This window comes from Equus asinus, chromosome 7, assembly GCF_041296235.1.
Source record: "Equus asinus isolate D_3611 breed Donkey chromosome 7, EquAss-T2T_v2, whole genome shotgun sequence".
Taxonomy (NCBI): domain Eukaryota; kingdom Metazoa; phylum Chordata; class Mammalia; order Perissodactyla; family Equidae; genus Equus; species Equus asinus.
The window spans coordinates 47,934,899-47,962,219 of NC_091796.1; the positions used below are offsets into that span (position 1 = coordinate 47,934,899).

Sequence of the window (27,321 nt, forward strand, 5' to 3'; positions counted from 1 at the left end):
TCTGCCCAAAGTCACAACTGCCCAGTCAAACGTTTTGACTAGAACCTAAGTCTCCAGTTTCCTAGTCCAAAGGTTTTTGTAACACACTATACATTCTGATTCATTCCTAATTTTCTCTCTTTTTTTTTAATTTTAATTTAATTTCACAGGCAATGGTGAGAAACTTTCTGGATATAGTATCAATATAGCCACTTACTGGTGAGTTTGTGTAGTTCTTCTCCACGAGTATGTTTCTGGCACAGTTGTTGATGTGTTTAAAGCGATCAGGTCCTAGCAGAATCCCTCCAAACCAGCGTGATACTACCACCATGACATTTCTCACATTCAAAATCTGTTATTTTCAGAAGCAGAATTAGACACACATATAGGCATGTACAAAAGCGAGTTTGGAGAATGAAATAACCCATATATAAAACTGCACATAAAATTTCCTGGTGACCTTAATGGCAGAACCACATGAGTGAGCAGAGTGAGATTACTAACAATTCAGGGGATAAAATGTGAGGATGGGAAAAGAATTTGGAAAACAACCACTGTATGCCAGTGTCCTTGAATTCCAAACTTTGGGGCAACCGGGCAGAGTGAAGGGGAGATCATGCAGGTAGGGTTCCAGTTCTTGGTGACTTCAACCAGAATACCTCAGTTTAGGCAGCCATTTACCCCTAGGCCAAACAACACAAAACCTGCTTCTGAACAACTACTAGAGAGAATGGGGCTGCATGAGCAATCACTGGTGCCTCCCAGTAAGGTCTTCCTCAGTTTAACATTTGTCAAATGCTGCCCTTAACGTGAAGCCCACCAGTCTACAGGCCTGACCCCCACAACGAGTTCCTATCAAGGGAATGGCCTGGTTAGAAAACAAACCTCCACATACAACAGCAGAAGAAACTACAGCAACTACCTTAGAGAAAAACCAATCCATTCTTAAAATTAATGGACAATTAATGACCACCAGACAATCCAGCAGCATGAAAGAGAAAGGACAAGATAAACAAACTAAAATGGACCAGAAAAAATTTAAGGGAGAAAACACTTTAAAAAAAACAGAAACTCTAATTAGTATAGTCAGAGAAATTTTAGAAGATACTGCATCCATAAAACCAGAACAGTACACGGGGCTGGCCCCGTGGCCGAGTGGTTAAGTTAGCGCGCTCCGCTGCAGGCGGCCCAGTGTTTCGTTGGTTCGAATCCTGGGCGCGGACATGGTACTGCTCATCAAACCACGCTGAGGCAGCGTCCCACATACCACAACTAGAAGAACCCACAACGAAGAATATACAACTTTGTACCGGGGGCTTTGGGGAGAAAAAGGAAAAATAAAAAATCTTTAAAACCAGAACAGTACACTACGAAAAATAGAAATTGAGAACAAGAAGTGGTTGCTAAAAAAATTTTAAATTCAATAGAAGCTTTGGAAGACAGTCAAGAAAATGTCTCAGAACATAAGGCAATGAGATGGGTAACTTTAAAAAGGAAACATTCTGGATCTATCCAGAAGGTCCAAGATCCAACTAACAGAAGTATCACAAAGACAAAACAGAGAAAATAAAGGGGAGGAAATTGTCAAAAAACAGAAAGGAGGAGCTTCTTCAGAACTGAAGACAATCTTCTATTGTCTATGATTTAAGAACTTGAAAGCACAGCACTTGTTATTAACCTTTTGCTTTCTTCCCCATATCCAGTGGTTAAAATTTTCTATCAATGATTAAAAATTAAGTACTAATTAAACCAAATGTATCTCCTGTTATATAGTCTCACTGATTTACTTATTCCTAAATGGAGCTCTGTTTGTTGAGAAATTTTATGGCTCATAGAACGGGATTAACAAGGTTTAACTTACACTCACCTCCATGAGATGGAGAAGACGCCCGCCAGCTGCTGTTTCCCCATCATCCTCACAGTCCTGTAAGAAGGTCTGTTTATCCTCACAATATATTCTAGAAATACATACAACAGTGTTACACTTTGAAACCTCAAAATACTAACAAAAGTTACTCCTTCATAATTGTTGCGATCAATTTACTTTCAAAATAAGCACATTTGCTATTAAAAAATCCTTCTTGAACTATATATTAGATATATTTTCACTATCTACTATCCAGTATGTTTCATTTTTTATATCTATATAATATTTATATTATATATAATAAATATCTATTATTTGTATATTTATTATATTTATATAGGAACCAAGGGTGCCTCCTTAAAACAGAAATGCTATGATTATGGTTAGGTGAGTTTACATATCTGACAGTTCCCAACTTCATCTAACCTTGAAGCTATGAGGTTATATAGAGTAGTCACTGAAAAACATTTATTGAGAATATACTGTATAGATGCATTATACATAATAGGCACTATGAAATGATATAAAAGAAGTAAGTGGCATACTCCTGTCTTCAAAGAGCCTAAGATCTAGTGAAAGAGACAAAAAGTATATTAAAAATATGGAGGTGATAAAACCAATATGTTAATATTTTACACTTTTTTCATATCTTATTGTAGGCATCAAGCATTTCTCTATCTTCCCAATTCTGACTAAGAATTATAAGATTTACTTTTCTCTATAATTTTCCCAGGGATCCTTATCAATATCAGATAAATCATGGTATTTTTACCCATTTAAATTATCTAGAGAGTTAGCATTTGGAATAATAATGTAGGGATACATCATAGTAGATTAAGCTTGGCATCAAGTGCGACAGAGAAACAGTGCCAGTTAAGGTATGCCATCTAGTGGATTTCTTAGGCCCCTACAAACGGTACCATCTAGGACTAGGCAAATGCAGCAAAGATATCTTTCCAGCTGTGACTGTAAGAGGTCAGATACTACCTCATCTATACACCTAACTCAATTACATTAACTTTACTATAGCAATCATATTCATTCACTCATTCATCATTCCATCCACCAATCCATCTATTCGTTAACTCAATATTTACTGTCCACCTACTATGACTAGGCTCTACTATTATTATTTTTCTTTTTTAAAGATTTTATTTTTCCTTTTTCTCCCAAAGACCCTTGATACATAGTTGTGTATTTTTAGTTGTGGGTCCTTCTAGTTGTGGAGTGTGGGATGCCACCTCAGCATGGCCTGACAAGCGGTGCCACGTCCGCACCCAGGATCTGAACCAGCAAAACCCTGGGCTCCCGAAGCAGAGCGCGGGAACTTAACCACTCGGCCACGGGGCCGGCCCCCTAGGCTCTATTATTACTGAGTTGGCCTCATTTGAAGAAAAGAAAGTACTACTAAACAAAATTTTATACGTCAAATTTAAAGCAAAAAGCAGTCAGCGGCTGGTTTATATTAGGCCTGTAATTATAATCTAACACCATAATTTTATGGAACAAATGAAGAAAATTTGACTACATAACCAATACTGTTAGGTTGTGGAAAAAAACGCAACACTATGGACATTTTCACTAACCCTTTCCTCACATGCCAGGAAAATAATGAGGCAGCACCCAAGAGCTGTGTGTCCCAGCAGTCTGAAGAGCGCTCCGTAACTTCAAAGTGGGAATACAGCCCCAGAACCAGGAAGTAACCCTAAAAGGACCCTAAGCATTCAAAATACACAACACAAAGTCCAGGTACCAAATAAAGGTCAATTATTTTACTCCCAATGAGGTCTTTCAAGACTCCTTTGTGCCTTTTTAGTCTTATCTGACACACAATTCTGACAAGCTAAGCTCTTTCATTCCCAAGAACCAATTATGTAAGGTGCTAAGGTGAAGGGGCTGCTACATGTAGTCACAATGACATTTGTGAGAAGTGACAGCTGATCACCTATTAATACGCAAAACTACCAAAATATAAGAACTTAACTTCAAAATCTGGGGCTTGAAATAGAATATCTGGCACATTATTTAACTTTTTGATAAATTAAGATCAATATTATGTACAGCAATTGTTGAAGGTGCAGCCACACAGCATGGAGGAATAAAATAGAGATAAATGAAATTAGATTACCAAATTCAGCTCTGCCACTTAACAACTATGTGATCTTGAAAAACTTAACATTTTTACAGTAGCAGAGTTGCTGAAATAATCAGAATTAACTTTTATAAAGTGCTTGCCACAGAGTAGGCAGTCAATAAACATGTAGGATAAATAAATACTATTAATACTCTTCCAGCACATTCTAATACTCCCTGCAAGCAAACATAGTCTAATCCCTCATTTTTATATTGATGACCCTAACTCATTAAGCAAACATCAAAGTTCTGTTCAGTGATACTCTAGTAAGTAGGGAATTATATAACAAACAGTTTTTTGTAAGTTTTGGCATTTAGAGGGATATGACTTAGTAATATTAAAAACTCACCTATCCAAAGAGATGGATTTTTTAAAATTTTTTTGAGTTTCAGATAGCCTAGATTTTATAAACAGTCTCAACCACATTTTAAGTTTGCACCAAATCCCTATGTCTATATTCTGATTTATTACAGTCCTAATCTATGCTCTTTTAAGTCTGTACTAACTCACATATTTAAAAATATACCCTTCATCTCTTTGCTAACAAATCAGCAAAGATTTGTGTAAAACCTTAGTACTCAAAACTAAAAGGCATGTAGTAAAAGAAGCTCTCTTCATTCACCGCTAATGAGAGCATAAATCAGTTTAAAAGAAAAACTTTGGAAAAAGCTTGCCAATGTGTATCAAGAGTTTCAAAAATGTTCAGACTTTTTAAATAATTCTATGTCTAGGAATCTATTCTTTCTTCCTTTTTAATTATACCCCCATTTCATTTGAAAAAAGAATCTAGAAGCAACCAGAACTTATCCTGAGGAAGTAATCTAAAAAGTATACAAAGATGTTCATGGGACTATTCTTTACAATAGTGAAAAATATAAAAAACTAAAACAAAAAGGATATGGTTAAATAAATTGTGGTATGGAGCCTCAAACAAATATTATACAGTCATTAAAATAATGCTTATAAAGCAATTACAACATGAAAAAATTCTTTTGTTAAATCAAGAAAAAACAGGATACTAGGATAAAGCATTACAAAAATACACTCTGCATAGAAAAGACAGAAAACATATCAAAATACTATCAGTTACACTTAGTGGCAGAAAACGGCTGATTTTCCCTCTGATTCTGTTTTTTTCTTTTCTGCAGTTTCCAAATATTCTACACAATTATTACTTTTATAATGGAAAATAACACAGAATAGCTATTATTTTTTAAAATCATGTATCAGTTTCCCCCATTTTTTACAAACTGCACATTCCTAAAATTGTGATGATCACTCACCGGTACGCATAGACGTTGTGGGTAGCACTAGCTATTTTCTTATTCTCATATAATTTGGCGAGAACCATTTTCACCTTAAAAACAGCAGTAATATAAATAAACTAATGTATACTTTTTATTTGCTCTGTAAATAAATGCTGGAAAAACATCTGAAAGCACATTGATATAAGTACTGTTGTACTGAAATCATTATTTAAAGAATCTACTACACTCTGAAAAACCCATTTCCAGAGTTTTCTCCTCATTTTAGGGGCAGATACTGATACTCTCAATTGGTATAAAAATGACAAATCTGGTATTTTTGAGCCCCAATTATCAACAAATATTTGAGCACTAACCATGGCTAAGGTATTTGTACATGAAAATTTTTTCCCCAGGTAGAGCATTTTAAATGTAAATACGAGAATTTCTAAAAATGAGTTCTGAAAATTTACCAAATTTATCTATCCAATGTGATAGATGCACAATAATGGTATATTCCAAATATTATAAAGCTAAAACTCTTTCGGGGCATCACGTAAGGTTCACAGAGGAACATGAACCCAGTCTTGAAAGATAAGTGGCAATTCTTCTTCATCAAAAGGGAAGAGAGGGGTAGTGCAGGAAGAAGCCATTCCATTCACAAGAAACAGCATGTGCGAATGTACCAGACTTAGGAAATAAAAATAAAGTATGTTTAGTTAAATTGGAATTTCATATAAATGAATACTTTTTTATTATAGGTATGTCCCATGCAATAATGTTTACTTGAAATTCCAATTTAAGTAGGTATTCTATATTTTATCTGACAACCCTAGCAGAGACATAAAAGGGGTTCAAGAAGTGATGAACAGTCTTATGTAGCTGTAACTTAAGAGTACGAATGAGAAGATGATAGCAGATGTATCAGGAACGAAAAAGCTAGGGTCCTAACACAAAGGGCCTTGTATAACAAGTTTAGATTTTTCCTTGTAGACAACGGAAATCAGCAAAGATTATGTGGGGGGAATGGTGACAGGTGTCCTGATCTTTCAGAAAGGTAACTGGCAAGGAGTATGGAAGAAATATTGAAGACATACTAGAGGTAGGGAAGACCAAGCTAGAGTCAGGGAGACCAACTTGGATCAGAAATTGTGCAATCTTGTGTTTATCATTTTTTAAACTTTCACGTTCTCAGATTCCTGATCAATAAAATAAAGAAGACATTGACCTCTAAGATTTGTTTCAGGTCTCACAAATTATGATCTTGTAACTCTAAGTGACTACAATCAGAAACAAAGAGGGTCAAGGATGAACGGACATAGAATAGAACGTCTAAGGACCCCGACAAGAAGATTATGAGCAACAGCCAAGGACAAAATAGGGTTCCTCAGAGAAAAGCGCAGAAGCCTGCACCAAAAACTGCTGTCTTGACCACAAGTCACTGCAGAAAAGCACTTCCTCTCCCAGAGCCTAATACAGAGTGAAAGGAGCCCAGTACAAAGCAGTGTAGCCCTAGAGGTCAGGGTTCTAGAAGAGCTTAGAGAGGAGAGTCACTGTTGAGACCAAAGGGAAGAGACTAACGCTCAAAACCTATGCTAAGTTAATGAGATTTTTTGTTGTTAATTTAACTTTATAGGTAGTACTGAAATTGTCTCTTACATCAATAAAGTTTAAAAGAAGCTAGATTATAGCAGCAAGGAAGAAGAAAATGATTCTGCTGAAAAGAGAGTGAAAAAGACAAAGACTAGGAATACTGTTTTTGACTGAAAAGTCTCCCATTTGATATACCTGGGTGGGAGTTAGGTCACCTAAGATCAGGAAGCAGAAAGGAAAAGGAATTCAGGACAGGAAAACAAGGCTAAGCCAGTCTGTCCAGTGTCCCCCTAACTGGGCAACAATGGAACAGACTTGGTTTTATAGGACTCTCACGCAATAGGACAAATAATTCTTTTTAACAAGCTATTTAAGCATCATAATTTTCCACAACACCACAGTGGGGTTTTTCCTGTTTGAAAATCCATTTGAGGGTAAGTCCTAATCAGAATTCAGATAAAATTTTGAAAGCAGTGAAAAACAGAAACAAAACAAATCGTCCATGATTTACAGTAATTTCAGGGTACGAAAATAAGCAAATAATTTTTATGTTACATGAAAATTAAACATAATAGTAAAAATAAGGATATTATTGCAAAACCATTTACTCGACTTACTTTGGTAAAACAACATCAAAGTGAGCCGGACATGGTAACTTTACCTGCTTGGGACAAACTACTGGAGCCAAGTGTGCCTGAAAAGTACTTCTTCGGTCTGTAATAGGAATGCCATGATCGATCAGAGGCAATTCTTCTATTTCTATAAATTTAAAGAATTATATTACTTTTATTTTTAAAATTCTTACATTCAAATACTGAAAATTTGGCAATGGTGTGTGGAGGGGGGTTCGGAAAAAGACATAAATTATATTGCAAATCAACCCAAATAGCCATTAATAGTTGTCTATTAAAATCAAATTCTAATTTTAAGGGAAAGTTTCCAAATACATTGTATGTAAAACTACTTGACTTATAAATGATTTTCACCTGCCAAGGTCACCCAGTGGAAGCGGTGGGTTGGGACTCAAATCCTGGACTATTGAAGTAGTATAAGTTGGTATAACATCTAATTTTCAAGAATATAAAGGGGTCGTGAGACCAAAAAGATTGACAGCTGCTAAATACCACAACTTATGTAGCCATTGTACTGCGGATGGACCTCTGGGTTGGGAAACCTATAACTTTATTTTGTATAGCTGTAACATACAGTAGTCCTCCCTTATCTGCAGTTTTGCTTTCCATGGTTTCAGTTTCCTGCAGTTAACTTTGGTCTGAAAATATCAAACGGAAAATTCTAGAAATAATTCAAAAGTTTTAAACTGCACTCTGTTCTGAGAAGCGTGATGAAATCTTGGACTGTCCCTCCGGCCCATTAGTCACTTAGCAGCCATCTCAAGTTATCAGACCAACTGTTGTGGTATCACAGTGCTTGTGTTCAATAACCCTTACTTTATTTACTAATAACCCCAAAGCCAACTTTATTATTATTGCTGTTAATCTCTTACTGTGCCTAATTTATAAATTAAACTTTACCACAGGTAGTACGTATAGGAAAAAACATCGTATATACAGGGTTCAGTACTATCTGCAGTTCAGGCATCCAGTGAGGGTCTTGGAACGTATCCCCCATGGATAAGGTGGGACTACCGCATGTCTTCTGCTAATAAAACTCTTCCTACTTCATAGGATTGAATTAGATGTATCAATAATACACCAAATTGGTATTCAATAGAGTATCAAGATTTCCAGGTATTCTGCCTCTTAAACAAGTTTAAGAACCACTAATTTACCTTTAACTATGTTGAGAAAATGACCAACTATCCTGGCTGCTGCAGCTGCCCCACTTAGGATAAAAAGTCATTCAGGAAGAAAGAATTAAAACTTTTTCCTATTCCTATTCTTTAATCTGTTGACTCTTACCAAATAAGTTTGCCTTAAAATTGATGAAATATTTCAACTTAACATGTGTAACAACATTTCTGGAGAGCTTTAAACAACTTGCCAAAAATCACTGCACTGATTAGTGGCAGGACTAGGACAAGAAACCAGGTTTATGCAGGATGTTTTACCTTCCCCTGATAGTGTCCTCTTCTTGAACAGACTGTGACGACCATACTAGTATAGTACTAAGGTCAATATCAACAGGGTGCTGTTTATTAGTATTGATTTTCACTCTTTTTCCTTTAATAGTGGATCTTGTTTCCCAAAAGAAATCATATGCCAAATCCACAACTATACAAATGAATAAAATGGGAGCTACTTAGATTGAAGCAGGGGTAGGAGTCCTGGCTCATCTTCTCCACTCTTTCACTTCCTCTTCACCCCCTTCCACTAGTCCTGAGACACCATGCAAGAACTTTAAACCTTCATAATACTCATTAAAATCTACTGTAAAATGGCAGAGGAAACTCCTTACCTGCAAAGAAAATGAATGTTCCCTCTGGTTTATCACATTTTTGTAAGAGACTTGAGAAAAATGACGACATCATTCAAAATTTTAAAATACTGAAATGGAACATACTGTCTGATAAAAACATAGAGCTGGTCTATCACATCAACCTATTCATAAGGTGAATAGTACTTAATTATGGAACAAATCTGCTTAAGCAGAATGGAAAATCTTAAAGGCATTTTATTAGCTTTATTTCAGTGGCTGCACCTTCAATTACTATATTTGGATTTGTGAGCACAGACTAAAATTTACCTGTGAGCCATCAGAAGAGAGATCAGGATTTCAAAATGAAATATAAAAACAGGATGTGAATTGAAAACATTAACACAGCTTTTCTTAGTTTCAATTTTTCCCATCACTAATTCAAAACTCTACAAAGTAGGAAAAAAAAAAAGTAAATTTCTATTTTTCCTCACCCGTCTGACAGACCTACCAAACACTAAAATGGCCAGCAGGCAGGAAAAAATTAATTCAATTCTCTGCAAATTAATAACTATTTCTTAACATGTGAGTGTTTACTAAATTTTTATGCCATTCCAAAAACAATACATAATATTACCATCCCACTTTCCTCAAAAGAAACATGTTAGTAACATTATACCTATTTAATTTTCACTGATATCAAAATCCAGTGCTTACCTGGATTTTCTAACTGACATGCTAAAATGAGATCATCTTCACATTCAACATCGTCCTTTTCAGTTTTCTTCTCTATGTCTGGGCCTATGTGGATATGCAACATTATGAGTTATCTACAAAGACAATACAAAATTACACCTAAAAAAAATCATTGGTCTTGGTCTCTAAATATCATTCTTCAATAGAAGGAATCCAGGTTGATTCCAAGGTTGGCACAAGGAAAATACAAAATGAGCCTGGAACATCTTGTGATTCCAGAAAGCAAAGAAATGCTCACAAAAAGATGGGAGCTTATAAAAAGAACACAGGAGCCTACCTGAAGAAGCTCCTAAAGGCCAAACCTGGAACAATTTGAGCAAAAAAATACGGATAATATGGAATTTTAACGCATGGAATCAAATAATATACATGAATTCATACTGATATAAATGACTAATCAAATGAATGGGGAGAAGAGACATCTCTTCCTCACAATAGAATTCTGATTAATAAATGTCGAAGGAGAAGAGGAGGTAAGAATCACCATTAGGCAAACACCACAGTAATAAATATTGTTGACAAGATACACTAATGGATTCTAAAATTACTGAGTGAAAGTTTAAGTAGAAATAGGATATTAGCATAGCTTCAAAGTATCTCCCCCAAGATAATTCTCAACTACAAAGGGAAAGACAGTAACTATGACAGTTAATTTTACATGTCAACTTGGGTAGGCCATGGTACCCAGATACTTGGTCAACACTATTCTAGATGTTTCTGTAAAAGTATTTCTTGGATGGAATTCACATTCAAATCAGCTGACTTTGAGTGAAGCAGATCGCCTTCCATGTGAGTGAGCCTCATCCTGTTAAGGTCTTAACAGGAAAAACACTGAGCTCCCCAGAAAAAGAGGGACTTCTGCCAGCAGAAAGCCTTCTGATTTGAGCTGCAACACCAATTCTTCCCTGGGTCTTCAGCCTGTCAGCTTAACCTGCAGACTCTGGACTTGTCAGCCTCCAGAATCTTGTGAGCCAATTCCTTAAATCACTCTCTCCTGCTCTCTCCCTCCTTCTACCCGCCCCTCCCTCCTTTCTCTCGCTTTATAAATATACAGACACACACACTCACAGACACATATATACATAATACACACACATCCTATTAGTTTTGTTTCTCTGGAGACTAATACAGTAACTTTACAATGGAGACTCTGGCAGATACCATCTTAACCAAGGGATCAAGGTTAAACATCACAAATAACAAAGCATATTCTTATCATGAGCTCCTGATATAATGCATTGTGAAGGACACAATATCATTTTTATGGTTTTCTTGCCAAAATGCCTAATGTTACTTCGATTATGAGAAAAAACAATGGACAAACCCAAATTGAGGGACAGTCTACAAAACAGTTGATCAGTGTTCTTTAAAAGTGTCAGGTCATAAATGTCAAGGAAAGACTGAAGAACTGTTTATAGACTAGAAGAGAATAAGGAGAAATAACAACTAAATGCAATGTAGAAGCCTGGTCAGGATTATCTAACAGCAGAGAGGGCATCAGTGGAAACATTAGTGAAATTGGAATAAACTCTTTAGTTTAGTTGATATTATGCCAATGTTATTTTCCTGTTCATGATGATAATACTATGAGATGTTACTAGGGGAAGCAGGGTCAGGAATATTAAGAGAGGTCTTTGTACTATTTTTGCAACTTTTCTCTAAGTCTAATATTAGTGCAGAATTTTTAAAAATTGTAGGAACTGGCCCAGGGGCACAGTGGTTAAGTCTGCATGCTCTGCTTCAGTGGCCCAGGATTCCTGGTTTCGGATCCCAGCACAGACCTACATGCCACTCATCAAGTCATGCTGTGGTGGCCTCCCACATATAAAACAGAGGAAGATTGGCACAGATGTTAGCTTAGGGACAATCTTCCTCAAGCAAAAAGAGAAAGACTGGCAACAGATGTTAGCTCAGGGCCAATCTTCCTCAACAACAACAAAAAATTATAAATAACTGTATATAATTATTTCAAAATTTAATATTCCCAGAGTAGAAAAAACATGATGAAATAATAAAAAATAAATTTATACTGAAGATAACAGCAAAATCAAAATAAATTATTTGTCAAGTGGGTACCCTAGAGAGAAAACTGTCATGAGATATCCTGATTACTAGCTTCTGCTCTTACTAGTTTTCAGAATTATTAATCCTTCCATTTTAACATGAAGTCTATAAAATCAATTTTTGAGTAAAAACTTCCAAACAAAATTTCTAAAAATTATAAATTGTATAACACAAATCAATAACTCTAAAATTTGAAGAGTGGCTAAACTAAATTATGGTTATCGGTGGGAAAGGGAAAATATCATTTTTAAGATCAATAATTTTTAAAATTTCCTAAGAGTTGAGTGATCCCAAACTATTTTTAGAGTCCTAAATTTTTACCCCTGTACATTCCATTTTTGCAATTGCCCCACACTATAGAATGGTGGACTGGCAAAAACCAATTTTGCTTTGAGACTACTTTTCTCACAGATGCCCTGAAATGCTGCAAAACCAGAACACGGATCATAAAAAGCTAAGGAAAATACTTCAAAAAACACTGTCACATGGACAGAATATCTTCATACCATTTATCTCCTTGATTTTAATGGAAGCAGTAAAAACATTCACTTCTATAGAAAAACAGTAAAATGCTCTCAAAAAATATATACTACTACCAATTTTAAACTTATACTGAGGGCTGGCCCAGTGGCACAGTGGTTAAGTGCACACATTCCACTTCGGCGGCCTGGGGTGCACTTGTTCGGACCCCGGGTGCAGGCATGGGCGCCACCTGGCAAGCCATGCTATGGTAGGCGTCCCACAAATAAAGTAGAGGAGAATGGGCACGGATGTTAGCTCAGGGCCAGTCTTCCTCAGCAAAAAGAGGAGGATTGGTGGCAGATGTTAGCTCAGGGGTAATCTTCCTCAAAAACAAAAAAACAAAAACGTATACTGATTTGGCTAAGGGAGTCCTAAATAACTGGTTCCCTGTAAATAATTTTCTAAAAGATTAGTAAATAAGCTATTGGTTTTTTGTTTTAAATCCCTCAACAATTCTCAGTGATAACAATAAACCTCTATTTGGAAATAAAATCGGGTTAAATAGAGTTATTTTCGTCTCTTAAAGGCCTTTGTGGTAAGTGGAACAAAGACTAGCAAAGTAAACAGGAAACATTAGAAATTTCATGTTGTCATATACTTAATGATTCAATAAAAAATAATAATAATAGAGCAAAATTTCAATTTCCAAATGTACTGAAATTAGATAGCAGTAATGGTTGCACAACTTTTGAATATACTAAAAACCATTGAATTATACATTCTTAAAGGGTGAATAATTGTGGTGAGTTACATTTCAGTTTTTAAAAAATCAATTTTCAAAGTCAATTTTTATATCCTAAATATCAGTCAGTGTGTTTTCCAAAGTTCTTTTTCTATAAATACTATACTCATTTGAAGGTAATGTCTAACTTATATAGTCCAATAATTCATAAAGAATGTTACATGGCTCCTATTACCTTAACAATAGTCAAAAAAGCAGAGATTTTTTGACCCAAGTTCTTTAACCATAAAATTCTATTTCTCTAAGAGTATAATATGAAACCAAAGAGGCAAAAGCTTATAGAAAGAAATAACCATTGATTACATGAGTAAACAAACTTTCCAGAGAAACATAATATTTTAACATGCATAGAACCATAAAACAGAATACAGATTTTCACTAAAAATTTCAATTAGAATATCTACACTAAAACTTAATTACTGTAAGTTAAAAGAGCATTGATAATATTTTTCAATCCTACCTGGTTCTATCATCTGAGATTTTTGTATTAGAAAATCTCTTATTTTCTCCACCCACAGGTAAAGAATACTTTCACCAATATTTTGCCTAAACAAAATACAAGGGGAAAAATTCGTTATTTAAAAAAACTTTCTTCTCAAATTCAAGAAAATACAGATATATCTTCAATCTAATAAATATGCAATCTAGCCAAGCCTTTTAAAAAAGAATTTATTAAAAACATGAGATTTACTAACATTTGTGGATGAGTATTTAATATAGATTGTTTACATCAACATTAACAATCCCAACTGGCTCCAAAATTAACATTGCTTATTTAAACTAAGCAGAAGAATTACAATCAAAGAGGGGAAAAACAAATTCTGAACTTAAACTGGATGAATTTGATAGATGTAAATGTGATTTAGTTTCTATCAGTAGATACAGTTTCAGAATTGATGTCCAATCATCGCTCGCTTTTCTAAACTTTTTGAACAATTTCAAACCACTTATTTGGTATACTTATTTCAACCAAGAATGCACAGTACTTGAGGAATTCCCTCAGAGAGCCAATTGACAAGACTTAAAACACAATCGATGCAACAACTTTATACTCCTATTTTGTTTTTGACTAAAATATTCTACTGCCCAAATTGATTCATTTTGGTTCCAAATAACGTCTGTCTGCCTCAGATAATTGAATCCATCTCAAAAGATCTTTGCGCAAAAGAACATATCATGGTTCATGTCTATCGAGTTATGTTAAATGATGGCAACAGCAATAAAATAAAGACCCAAGTGTCTACTCTTTAGGCAATGACACTAATTTTAGATAAGTTTTAGTTTGTGTGTTTAACAAAATCACCTCACTACTTCATAACAACACCTTACCCCCTTCCTCTAAAAGTTCCCCTTGAAACCATTATCTCCCTTTATCACCGCTCATCAGTACCCACCAAAGGAAACTTTCAAAACAAACATACAGAAGAAAACAACACTGTTCTCAAATAATTCTCTACCCGCAAACCCTCCCCATCTCACCCATAACTCCTAAGCACTAAAACCATCTTCTGTGTGCTTTGGTAACCTGTCTTTTTAGATAGCAAAAGTCATCTGGAAAGGTTTTAAAAAGTTGAGAATGCTAGTTGAGTTTCTTTTAAACAATTGCCACTCCCATCCCCTATTCTCAATAAAAGACTTAGAAGTATAAAGAGACAGAAAGGCAAAATGTATTGAGTATATCCTAAGCCCAAAGTACATTATACATATCAACATATTTAATACTCATTATTGTCTAATGAAGTAGGTATTATTTACCAATTGTACACTTGAGAAAACAGACCTAGAGAGATCAATAAACTTGTCTAAGACAGTCTTATAAAAATACGAAGCCCAGAGCCAGAATGGGAACGCAGACTTACTCCAAAGCTTGGGTGGCCCACTGCATTTTGCTCTCCTATCAAGCAGCTATGCCCTTAGGCAAGTAAGCTACCTGAACTCTGAATCCCAGTTTCCTCATCTACAAAACAGAGATTTAGAGCATCTTGTCTTACTTTACAAAAGTAGTTTCTTTTCAAGTGAAACTATCTTAATTCACTCAACAAATCTTTAAGGGCCTGCCCTATACACCAAGCACTATAGCAGCCCTGGAGGCATGGTAGGGAATGAGAAAATTGGGCCCCTTATCTCAGTGTTTGTAATCTTTATCCTTACAAATTTATGGTTTTGTATGTAATTCTTTCCATCTCCTAATCTCATTCTTTTGAATTCCTCACATCATCATCATCACCAAAAGTAGTAATGAAAATACCTAGTGTTTACTGAACACCTACTGTATAGAAGACACGGAGAAAACACTTTGTTACCTTGCTTAATCCTTACAACCACCCTTTGAGACAGGAAAATCATCCCTCTGTGAATATACACTCACATTCAGACTTGTTTTTGTTTTGTTTTTTTGGGGGGGCGGGGACACCTTGGAAGAAATTTCACAATTAATAATTAGTTTTTCCAAATAATAAAGAAGAAATTAAACCTTAACTCCAAATCTCCTCTCCTCTGGCCCATGGCTTCCTGCAGAATATACAACAGCACTTCTGCCTAACATCATTTATTGAATGCTTCCTTCTTCTCTAGTATTTAACAAGACTTCCTGAAATCCAGTGTAAGTTGTAGGGCATGTGAAAGGTTTCCTGAAGAAAACGAAAATTATTCTTTCCTTTGGACCCCAAAATTCTATCATGGCGGTGGTTTTTTTTAATTTGCTGTTGTCATTACTACCGTATTCATGTTCTCTCTTATGACAATAGTTTGTTCATGTATTTTAATTATCTACCAGGATTTGGAGGTTTTCAAACTTTTGCCATCACTATAATGAAATCTCTCACAGAATGAGAAACAAATTAAGAGACAAAAGCTGGGACTCCTCCCCGCTGTGTCTCTCCTCCTCTCCTGCAATGGTCCTGGAAGAAGTCTGCTGAGAAATCTGAGAACTGCTCATTATAGAGTGAAATGTTAAGTTGTATTTATGAAATTAAATATGGTAAAGTAGCTAAATATAAAAAGTCTGAAAAAAATTTGTTTCAAGTTAAATAAAAGACCACCTTGGATTAAAAACTGACATTTTAGTTGAGATACTTTGTGAGTAACTATACTCAAATAACTACTATCCAATTCAGAAGGATCAAAACAAAGTGACTCTAATTTTACTTGTGGCTCTAAGTTTTGTATCTTTAATTTTCCAATATTTATATTTTTCAATTTAAGGGTAAAGTTACTCATTAAAATGCACTACTGAGTTGTGTGACCTTAGACAAATTACTTGATCTCTGAGTTTTCGTCATCTCATTTTCAAAACGACAAAGGTGGATGATGTGATTTTTTTAATAAGAACAATAAAAATGAGAGCTGCTAAAGTACGTTATATGAATTATATCATTTAATCCTCACTACTTTATTACTCTATTATCCTCATTTTATAGATGAGAACACAGACTATTTCAAAAACTGACTCCAGAAGCCTGACCAAGATAGCCTTAACCTCAGGTTAACTTCAGACAAGCACAACTTCCTGACTCTAGACCCTGACCTCCCTTTTCTTACAGCATTTTCTTTAGAAAACTTGTTATTAGAATTCTTTCTTTGTTCTTTTGGGATTATGGACATCTTTCTTGATGACTCTTGTCAGTTTTACAACCTAGGAATGTCTTCCTCCAGGACCTGGGAGCCATCGTTCTGAAATGTAATCATCAAGGAAGACAGCGCCCCCGTCTCCCAGTCTCTGGGGGAGCAGAGGAGCCTCACTTCTGATGAGCAGAAAGTAGCAAACACACAGAAACACATTCGCAAACTCAGGAAGTAACTAAATGTGCTGGACACATCTCATTGACCAACCTCCCTCCAACAGCCTCCAGTACTTTTCTACTAGCTCATCCCAGCCCTTAAAAATCCCCCTGCTTTTTGCTTCAGGAAGTTGAGTTGCGTCCGAGTCCTGGCCTCTCCCCGATTACAACAGCCTAGAATAAAGTCTTCCTTGCCTGTTTAACTTTGTCCAGTGCAACTGTTGCTCTGACAAGCCTCATTCTCCAACTTTCAAATCTAAGACTACACGATGCATCAAAACGTGAAGAACTGTGGAAAATTAAAATAACCATTCTCCTGGATTTTAAATTAAGGACTGCTGAAATGGACCATCATAAATTCAAACACTACAAAAAAATTTTAATCCCTTTCCTTTTCTCTTAAGCAACACCAATTAGTATAATGTTGTAAGTATTTTTATGTTACTTACCTTTTGTATTACTAAAATATTTTCATATATTCAAAATGTCCATATGCACACTATTCAAACAAAAATAATCATGATAAGCAAACTAGTCTTCATCTAATCAATCACCAAATCCTAGTTTATATTCTTAAGTATCTCTTCAACTGACGATTCTTCTCCAACCACCTTCTTGTTGCCTTAATCAAGGCCTTCACCACCTCCCTCCTGAGTTACTGATTGCTCTTCCATGGTGGCCCTTCCCTCAAACTCTTCACAAGCCATCCTCCACACTGCCACACAAATCTGATTACATCACTCCCCTGCCCAAAACATCTAGAGCCTACACCTACAAGATAATGCCCAAACTCCTGATCCCGGCTTGTAGGCTTCTTCTTACACCTACCTCAATTTACACACCTGGTATCTTAAACTACTTGCTGAACTCTGAACATCCCAGGTTGCTTCACATCTACGTGATTCTGCTCATGCAGTTCCTCCTATCAGAAAACCTCTCTTCCTTTGACAACCTGGCAAACACATGCTCAAAGGTCACCTTCACAATGGAACCCTCTTTTACAACTTTATCCATATGCCCAGAGACAGCCTGTTATTAAAACCTCTAACTATAGCACTTAGTCCAAACCTACTAGCAATTATGTCACTATATTATACTGGTACACATCTATCTTAATTTTTAAATTCCAAACTCCTAACAGAGTGCCAGCATATAGAAGATGCTCAATAAACATTTACTGGAAAAACTTAGGTTTCTGACTTCTTTACCTCCCGACATAAGAGGAAACAAAGCATAGCTGCATCTTCTTATCTAGGCAAAAATCAAATTTAGCATTCAAAATGATGCTAAATCAATATGAAAATCTCAATAGTGTAACAATATTTAGAACACAATGAAATTATAAACATTAAGAATTATATTCACACATTTACCTAATATGTTTAATTTTCAAAGACCAAGAAGATTTTTTACTTGCTGCCCACTGCTGGGATTTTATGGAAAAATATGATTAAAAGTTGTCACACAAAACTTTTAAAAACAGAACGGGTATTTCTATTTAAACTACATGTGTGAAAATAATACCATTGGACAGTTTATTCAAGCACTTTTAATAAACAAGAGACCATGAACCATATTCTGGTTTTAGAACAAGCTGCTTTCTAAATTATGACCCTTCCTAATTCTCAAATAGCTCAACTGCACTTGTTATGGAGAACAGCAACTTGTGTCCTATGGAACAGTATCTCCCGAGTAAAGGGGGAACTTTCTGGACAGAGAAAAGGCAGGTAGGAAGCCATTTCAGAGTGCATGACACGGTGCATAGGGAGGAGAAAAATCTAATAGATGCATATGATTAACACGATGGAAGCCAAGTATGGGAAGACTTTCGAGAAAGAGGAAGTGTTCACCACCACCAAAAGTTAGTCCAATAAGATAAGAAGTGAAAAATGACCATAAGATGCACAATTACATCATGGGTGAGCAAATTTGCAGTATATTTATCTTAGTGTACTTTAAGGAGGGAGATAAATTGGCAAATAAGCATAAATAAAAGATTACAGAAAGAAGTTTGTTGAGGGCACAAAAGTTGGAGTGACCAGTAAGGTTAGGGACAGGTATCAGAAAACATTTAACTGAGGAAATAAATAATATTTATATGCTGAAGACGACGGAATCACTAAATGACGGCATTCTTTAACGCTATGTCCAGTTCTTGGTTACTTCCAGAGTCCAGTGTAAACCTGGGACTCAAAAAAGACCACACTTCCTACAGGAAAGAACTAATAGAATCAATTCCATGAAGATTTAGTGGTTTTTTTAGTTAAATATTTTGGAGGAAAAGAACCATAGCCTAGATCCCAGGGATACAAAGGGAGTACTCTCGATGTGCCAAATGGGGTGGCCACCTAGAACATGTAAGACATCCTTACCTGTTCCTGGACTATAGTGAAACTGATATTCCAGAACATAATTTGTTTTACTAAATTAATATATATCACTAAAATTAATCCAAATCACAGTCATTTCTTCTCTGGACTACTGCATTAACCTCCTAACCCATGTCTCACATGTATTCTTGCACCCTTCCAATAGTTCCTCATATAGAAATAGAATGTTGTTTTCAAAACGAAAATCTTATCATGGCATCACACCGGTTAAAAACTTTCTCTGCTTCCCAGGGTCTTAGGATAAAGACAAAAATCCAGAACTTGGCCTACAGGACTCTGCATGACTTCCCCTATCTACTTTGCCAGGTCATTTTCCCACTGTACTCCCTTCTCTCTGCTCTTTTCTACTCTTACTTCATACCACCATTACTTTTTGTTTTGAAATGTGCCAAGCTCCTTGACACAGAGCCTTTGCACATGCTGTGGCCTTTCACTGGAGTTTACTTTACCCAAGTAACTCAGCTCTTAAATCAAATAAGCCATCGCTAACCTCCCAGACAAGGTCAGGTCTTGTTTCAAACTCAATTAGTACTCCACATTAATATCTTTCTTTTACAGAACTTATCACAGTTACAGTTCTACATTCATTTTTACATTGTTGTGAGTAATCTCTCTCCCACCAGTAAATTCTAAATGCCATGAAAAGAGGGACCATTGCTGTTTTTGGTAACTATGTGTAGCCAGGATCTAGTAGAGTGCCTGCCATATAGTACTTGTTGAATGAATGAGTGAAAAATACAGTAAATCTATAGATTCTCAGTCTTTTTAAAAAAATTTTTTACATCTTATTGAGGTCATACTGGTTTATAACATTGTGTAATTTCAGGTGTACATTACTGTATATCAGTTTCTGAATAGACTGTATCACGCTCACCACCAAGAGTCTAGTTTTTATCCGTCACCACACATATGTGCCCCTTTACCCCTTTCACCCGCCCCCTCAACCCTCTTCCCCTCTGGTAACCACTAATCTGTTCTCTTTATCCATGTGTTTATCTTCCACATATGCAGACTCTCAGTCTTACAGCCTAATACAAGAAAATTATCATTAAAAGTATATAATAGTTTAATAAGTAATTATGCTTAGGATTTTGCTGTTACCAGTTTCAATCAACATAGCCTATGAAAATATCAAAACAAGAGCAGCATCTCTGAATCTACTTTTACAAGCTGGCTAAGTGTTTCTATAGCTATTAGTTCTAAATATTACTGTATTTTTGTATATAAGTAGAAGCCCTATCAAATGTACATATAAAATTATACTACACAACCAATCTTTCAAAGACTCTTCAAGTGTATCCTTTTGGTTAATGGAAAGGCAGCATAACGAAAAGTTTGGAAAAGGCCCTAAAATATCATGGTTCCAATAAAAGCCCCAACAGAAGAACTAATAGAACTTTTTAAATCACTTGTCACTTACATATATATTTCCTCAAGGCTATTCGATAAATCTGCACGTTCTTGCCCTTCAAGCCAAGGAGCACTAAGATTAAACAAACACAATAAAGGAGATTACTCAAGAATGGGGTTTACATCTCAAAGAGAAATTACTGATTAAGTGACAAACTGGCTTTACTGACCTTTTAAAAATTACCTATTTTCATTAAAATGTTACATTGTATAAATCTACACAGTTCCAAAATGCTTTCATTTGCATTAACTCACTTAGTCCTCCAAGGAAACCAGGATGAAGCCAACACCAATATTATTCAATTAAAATATGGTTTTAAAAACAGCAGTGAGTTCACAGGATATCATAAACCTGGCAAAGTTTACATAAGTGACATAATAAGGTCCCGAATCTAAATTTCCAGATGCGTAGTATCTGCCACACTATCAGGACTTCCCAGTTTTCTATAACTGGTGTCTCAACAACTCTAACAAATAAGCTAGTTGTTAAATGATGTAAAAAAACTAACTTTTTCTGAAAAAGGTATTTATGTTTACAAGCATTCTATATCTACCATTTTCGATAAATAAAAATACAAATTACAGAACCATTATTAATAGCAAATTTTACTTTCTGGTTTTAAAACACTCATACAAAAAATAATCCCACTGGTAGGTAAACATTTCAGTAACTGTGATTTAATGCAATTTCGTTCACATAGGTTTATATATCTTAGTAGGTTAAGTGGGCAAGGTTGATCAAGGTTTACTTGCAACCAAGAGGGCATGACTCATTAAGAGAATGTTATATTGGGCCAGCCCCATGGCCAAGTGGTTAAGTCCACCTGCTCTGCTTCAGCAGCCCAGAATTCCACTGGTTAGGATCCTGGGTGCAGACCCAGCACTGATCATCAAGCCACACTGAGGCAGTGTCCCACATAGCAGAGCTAGAAGGACCTACAATTAGAATGTACTGAGGGGACTTGGGGAGAAAAAGAAAAAGAAAAAACCAAGAAACTTAAAAAAAATAACATTATAAACCAATGTGACCTCAATAAACAAAAAGATTAAGCTTGAGCTGCTGAGAAGCTGGTTCCTCAACAACAATGGGCAGGGAGAAGCACCATGGGTAGTTACTGGAAGGCAGGCAATCTTAGGCAGAGACATATTAAGGAACTATGCAGCAGAACCAGGTTAGGAGAAACTCTACAGGCCACGGTTTCCAGATTCCTAGGTTGTCTAAAGAGGAAGGTTTCCTTCCCCATCTCTATAGACAATTCTGTAGCTATTTTAGCCCTTCTGATTCTCTTTTACACTAAGTGGCATACTTCAGTGTATTTTATATAATTTAATTTTTTATTTAAATGCTCTATACCAAGTCCAAAAGGTTTTTTTTTTTTTTGAGGAAGATTAGCCCTGAGCTAACTGCTGCCAATCCTCCTCTTTTTGCTGAGGAAGGCTGGCCATGAGCTAACATCCACGCCCATCTTCCTCTACTTTATATGTGGAACGCCTACCACAGCATGGCTTTTGCCAAGCAGTGCCATGTCCGCACCCGGGATCCGAACTGGCGAACCCCGGGCCGCTGAGAAGCAGAACATGCGCACTTAACTGCTGCGCCACTGGGCCGGCCCCCCAAAAGGTATTTTCAATGGCTATATACATTTTGATAAGAAAGGTATTTAATATAAACACAATGTACAGTATAGAGAAACAAGCTTTGAAAAGTATAATCTCTTTATAAAAATATTAATGTAGAAATACAGCTTACTTCAATTGATAAATAGGTGGAGCTGTACCTGGGTATTCATTCGGTAGCATCACCTACAAAGCAGTTTAAAAACAAATCTGTTTATATTTCATCATGGCTCAATAGTAAATATTTATAAAGCTAATGGCTGGACAAACTTCTAACTTGCCAAACTAAAAACCAAAACCATTGTTTTGTTAAATCGCAGGAGAGAATTCCCTCCTCCTATTTATGCTTCTATTTTAAATATGATGTTAATAATGATGCCAATTTTTTTTAAGAGCAAGCTCATTATTTGCAGAGAAAGTATAAAAGCAATGAAAGTTAGAAAATAAGGATGGGAAGGACAAAAATGAAAGGAAAACAAAAACTGAAATAGGGGCATTATACCCCAACCCCAAATGAACAGAGTAACATTATAACCTGTTCCAGGTACTTTTCTGAAGAAATACTCAAAAAAATCTTACTGAATATTGTTAAATACATTAAATAGCTAACACTTAGTAGAGAACTATATACATTTCTTCTCAAATCAGTATTATAAAACCAAATACTGACAAAAACTCAATTTGGCATCTTTTATGTTGAAAGTATAGGCAGTCATCAAAGAATAAGCCTTAAAACAGTAAGCCATACTGATATTTTCATTTATTTATCCTAATCACACTGATGCTTAATTAATAAAGAAGTATCTACTCTATGAATCATCTACATTACTAACTTATTCTTCCTCTTAAATGTTAGCCATCTTCCCAAGTTTGGACCTTCTCCTATTAAACAGATAAGGAAAGGAAGTGAAACTCGTCTGTCAATGGTACATTAAAAACACTTCAATAATTCAAATAATTGGGATAGGACCAAAAAGGGGTTAATCTCCATAATATATAAAGAACTCACAAAACTGAACTACAAAAAAACAAACAACCCAATCAAAAAATAGGCAGAGAATATGAACAGACATTTTTCCAAAGAAGACATACAGATGGCCAATAGGTACATGAAAAGATGCTCAACATCACTAAAGATCAAGGAAATGCAAACCAAAACTACACTTAGATATCACCTTACGCCTGTTAGAATGGCTGTAATCACCAAGACAAAAAATAACAAATGTTGGAAAGGTTGTGGAGAAAAGGGAACCCTCATACACTGCTGGTGGGAATGCAAACTGGTGGAGCCCCTGTGGAAAACAGTATGAAGATTTCTCAAAAAATTAAAAATAGAAATACCATATGACCCAGCTATCCCACTACTGAGTATTTATCCAAAGAACTTGAAACCAACAATACAAAGAGACTTACGGACTCCTGTGTTCATTGCAGCATTATTCACAATAGCCAAGACATGGAAGCAACCCAAGTGCCCATCGACTGATGATTGGATAAAGATGATGTGGTATATATACATAATGGAATACTACTCAGCCATAAAAAACACAAAATCGTCCCATTTGCAACCACATGGATGGACCTTGAGGGTATTATGTTAAGTGAAATAAGCCAGTCTGAGAAAGACAAACACCATATGATTTCACTTATTTGTGGAACATAAACTTACGGACAAAGAGAATAGTTTAGTGATTACCAAGGGGAAGGGGGGTTGGGGGGTGGGCACAAGGGGTGGAGGGGCACATTTATATGGTGTCTGACAAATAATAATGTACAACTTAAATTTCACAATGTTATAAACTTATTATGACCACAATAATAAAACTTTTTAATTTAAAAAGCTGGGGAAAAAAATAATAATTGGGATAGGAAAGACTGAAACTATTAATTAAAGCATGACTTGAGAGTGACCTGAGATTCAATTACCCACCCATTTAGATAATCAATCGTTAACAAAAGCCAACAAAAAAACCAAATTTTTAAAAAGTCACACAAGAATAGTCATTAGAGGAATACAACAGTAGTCAATCATATAGAGTCAATGTCTTAACTGGAAAATGGCTGTAGAGAAGGGGGAAAAAATACCTGCAAGCAAACTGTCCACTTGGGGTCATCGGTATCATCGCTAATTCTAATACAGAATATTTTGGCGCAGTCATCAATGACACACCATTCATCACCATATATGGCTGCCATTGCTTCAATTTCCTCATTCTGAAAGAAATTGATGGGGGAAAGAAGTCAAGGAATGCACATACCCTAAAAACCTGAGTTTTCCTTACTCCTTTATAAGGTATTTGCATTTAACATCACTAGCCTGGATGAAAGATCCCTAAAGAACGCTGCCAAACGTTCTTAGCAGCCGGTCACTACGTTCTGCTCTCTGGGTGGTTGCCAGACTCTACTGCAATGACTGGAACCAGCCTTGCTACATCACTGCGCTTTGGGCCACTACTGAGCCAAAATATCCAGGCCCTCTCATATCCTGCAGCGAGATTCAGAAGTGAAAGGATAAACCTATCTTCTCTGTTCCACTTTCTGTTTTTCAACAGGAAATCCCCACCCCCACTCTCTAGCAGCGTTGTCACAGAGGAGCCCTATCTTCCTGCTGGGTATCTCCTTCGTTCTTTCTTGTTTTGGATTTGGGCACGGGGCCAGGCGATTTTTTTTGGATTTTGGGTAATCAAACCTTCAAAACATAAATTATTCTTTTGGTTTAGGGTTAAAAAAGAAAAACAAGTGACCTAAAGGTGAAAATAGGAAGCAAAGTACCCATTCATCTTTGTATCATCTCATTTCGTCCTCATAGCCCAGCAGGAAAGGCTTTTAAAAGCGCCCACGTGAGCCACGCACTGGGGAAACCTCAATGCCAAGCGGAGTAAGATTTCGTAGGCCCTCGGGGCGCTCTAGGATCTGTGTTGTTACTGCCCATTTTGCAAAGGCAGAAACCGGGGTTCTTAAATGGCCTGTCGAGGGTGACCCAGCAGCGACAGGGCGGTGAGCATAACCCGGGTTTCTGCCTCCCGCCCGGAGCAGCTCAGTCGCATGCTGATAGTTAACCATGACGCCGTCCAGGCAATCTGAGCCCTCCACCGCCCGGGGGCGGCCCGCCGGGGAGCGATCTGCCGAGAACAAGCGCCAGGAAATCGGGACGCGGTGGAGCAACCCGAGCAGCTGGCGGCCCGGACGTGCAGGCGGAGCCGGGGGCGGCGCCGGGCAGAGGACCGGTCGGCGGGGGAGGCCCGGGGAGGCGAGGCGAGGCCGAACCCAGCCTGGGGGTCGGCGCCCCGCCGAGGCCTCACCTGCTTCTGGCTGCTCCCTGTGTCCCCCTCAGCCATGTGGCCCCTAGAGCAACCCAGCGGCCGCGGCCCGCCCAGGTTCAAAGCGCGCGGACAGGGCACTGCGGCGGCGAGCAGAGTGCGGCCAGCTGCGCGGACCGACCCGGAACCGCAACCCGGCCCGCGCCGCGCAGGTCGCATCTGCTTCCGGGTTGCGGGCCAAGCGGTGAGAGGGGCTCCCCGCCCCTGTCCCCGTGCCCCCCTGCCAGCCCGGGTCTAGCGCCCGCCTCCCCCAATACCCTCCCCCGCCCTATCCCTCTCCCCTCGGCCGGCAGGGGAAGTCGTTCTGACCCCAGGGCTGCCCGGAGACCTTCTCGGCTCTGTCTCATGGAAACTCGCCGGGGCTGGGGGCTTCTGCTCGCCCGCTGCGGCCTCGTTAAGATCTGAACCCCCAGAAGACGTCGGGGAGTCGGGTTTACCGCCATGTCCCGGGAAGGGACTCGTCTGCAGGCCACAGCCCCAGACTCGTCTTTACGTTTCAAGGCAGAGGTTTTCTACGTGTTTTTAAGAGAGGGATTTTGTCAGATTTGGGCAAGGGTGGGTTTGATTTGCCAAAAACTGAAGAGCAGGAGAGGGCCGGCGGCAATGTTGAAAGCGTGCGGAAAAACGTAATCCACCCACTCTCTGTTGTGTTGTGAGCGTTTTCTTTAGTGTTCTTGGACATTTTGTCTGGGAGCAACTTTTGTACAAGACATTAGTTATGCCAATCAACATAAGGGTCATTGTTTCATTATCCAAAAACATCAGTCGGTTTGTGTCATTTTTCTTCCCCGCCAATGCATACATTCTAATACATCGGTTGTGAATTAGATCAGTTGCCTTACTGGAGACACCTTAATCAAGCCGCTTTCTCTCTTATCCTAGAGGCATTTTATCCTCTCTTGCTTCATATTCTTCGAACACATATACACAAACAAAAACTCAAAATATTATGCCTTTTTTCTCTCCTGTCTTCCTTAATCATGGGCATGTTTAATTCCCCTTTAAAACTCTTCCCTGAGTCAAAGGTGCGATGCATAAGTACCTGTAAAGAATTCCTCTGGAATTACCTTGAGGGGATCCTAGTATATAAGCTTTGTGGATTTATTAATTCAACATTTATTAGGCTCTCGTTGTGCTCATCTTTGTAGATGCAGATTAAGATGTCATGCGTTGCCTCTAAGGAGCTGAGGGACAAGGAAAGTAAGTCAACATTAAAATGGACCAGAATTATTTGTTGTGTTAGTAGCACAAAGAAGGGCCATCCATCCAAAGTTTATGGGGCTGCTTGTTCTGGAGAATGCTTGAACCAAGTCAGAAGAACAGGTAGAGGTTAGCTAATTGAGGAAGGGGAGGGAAACTGTTCCAGATGGAGAGAGAAATATTGGCAGAAAAGCTATGGCCTGTTTAAAGAACTTCATGCAGTTCATTGCCTCTAACATCACAGCTGTCAACCTCCTCTTGTCACATGGTTTGCATAACCTCTTTGTGATGGTCTCCATAAATCTGCACATGTGCATTCATTTTGGTTCCA

At 37.3% G+C, this 27,321-nt stretch overlaps 1 protein-coding gene across 6 annotated transcripts in view; it reads right to left on the reverse strand.

Moving 5' to 3' along the window:
• IMPACT (impact RWD domain protein) overlaps positions 1-25,946 on the reverse strand; it is a 29,064-nt gene extending 3,118 nt beyond the window's left edge. The window contains exons 1-10 of one of the 6 annotated variants that reach the window (XM_014828365.3): positions 25,773-25,946; positions 24,556-24,684; positions 22,604-22,656; positions 20,864-20,926; positions 13,735-13,820; positions 9,908-9,991; positions 7,479-7,576; positions 5,264-5,337; positions 1,847-1,937; positions 197-331 (exon numbers count right to left, since the gene is read on the reverse strand). In XM_014828365.3, coding sequence (XP_014683851.1) covers positions 197-331; positions 1,847-1,937; positions 5,264-5,337; positions 7,479-7,576; positions 9,908-9,991; positions 13,735-13,820; positions 20,864-20,926; positions 22,604-22,656; positions 24,556-24,684; positions 25,773-25,808 — 849 coding nt within the window. In that variant the 5' untranslated portion in view covers positions 25,809-25,946. Of the gene's footprint in view, positions 1-196; positions 332-1,840; positions 1,938-5,263; positions 5,338-7,478; positions 7,577-9,907; positions 9,992-13,734; positions 13,821-20,863; positions 20,927-22,603; positions 22,657-24,555; positions 24,685-25,772 lie in introns of all 6 variants that reach the window. The other 5 variants (XM_044774501.2, XM_070513287.1, XM_070513289.1 and 2 more) reach the window with 5 other exon arrangements.
• Between the last annotated feature and the right edge of the window lie 1,375 nt (positions 25,947-27,321).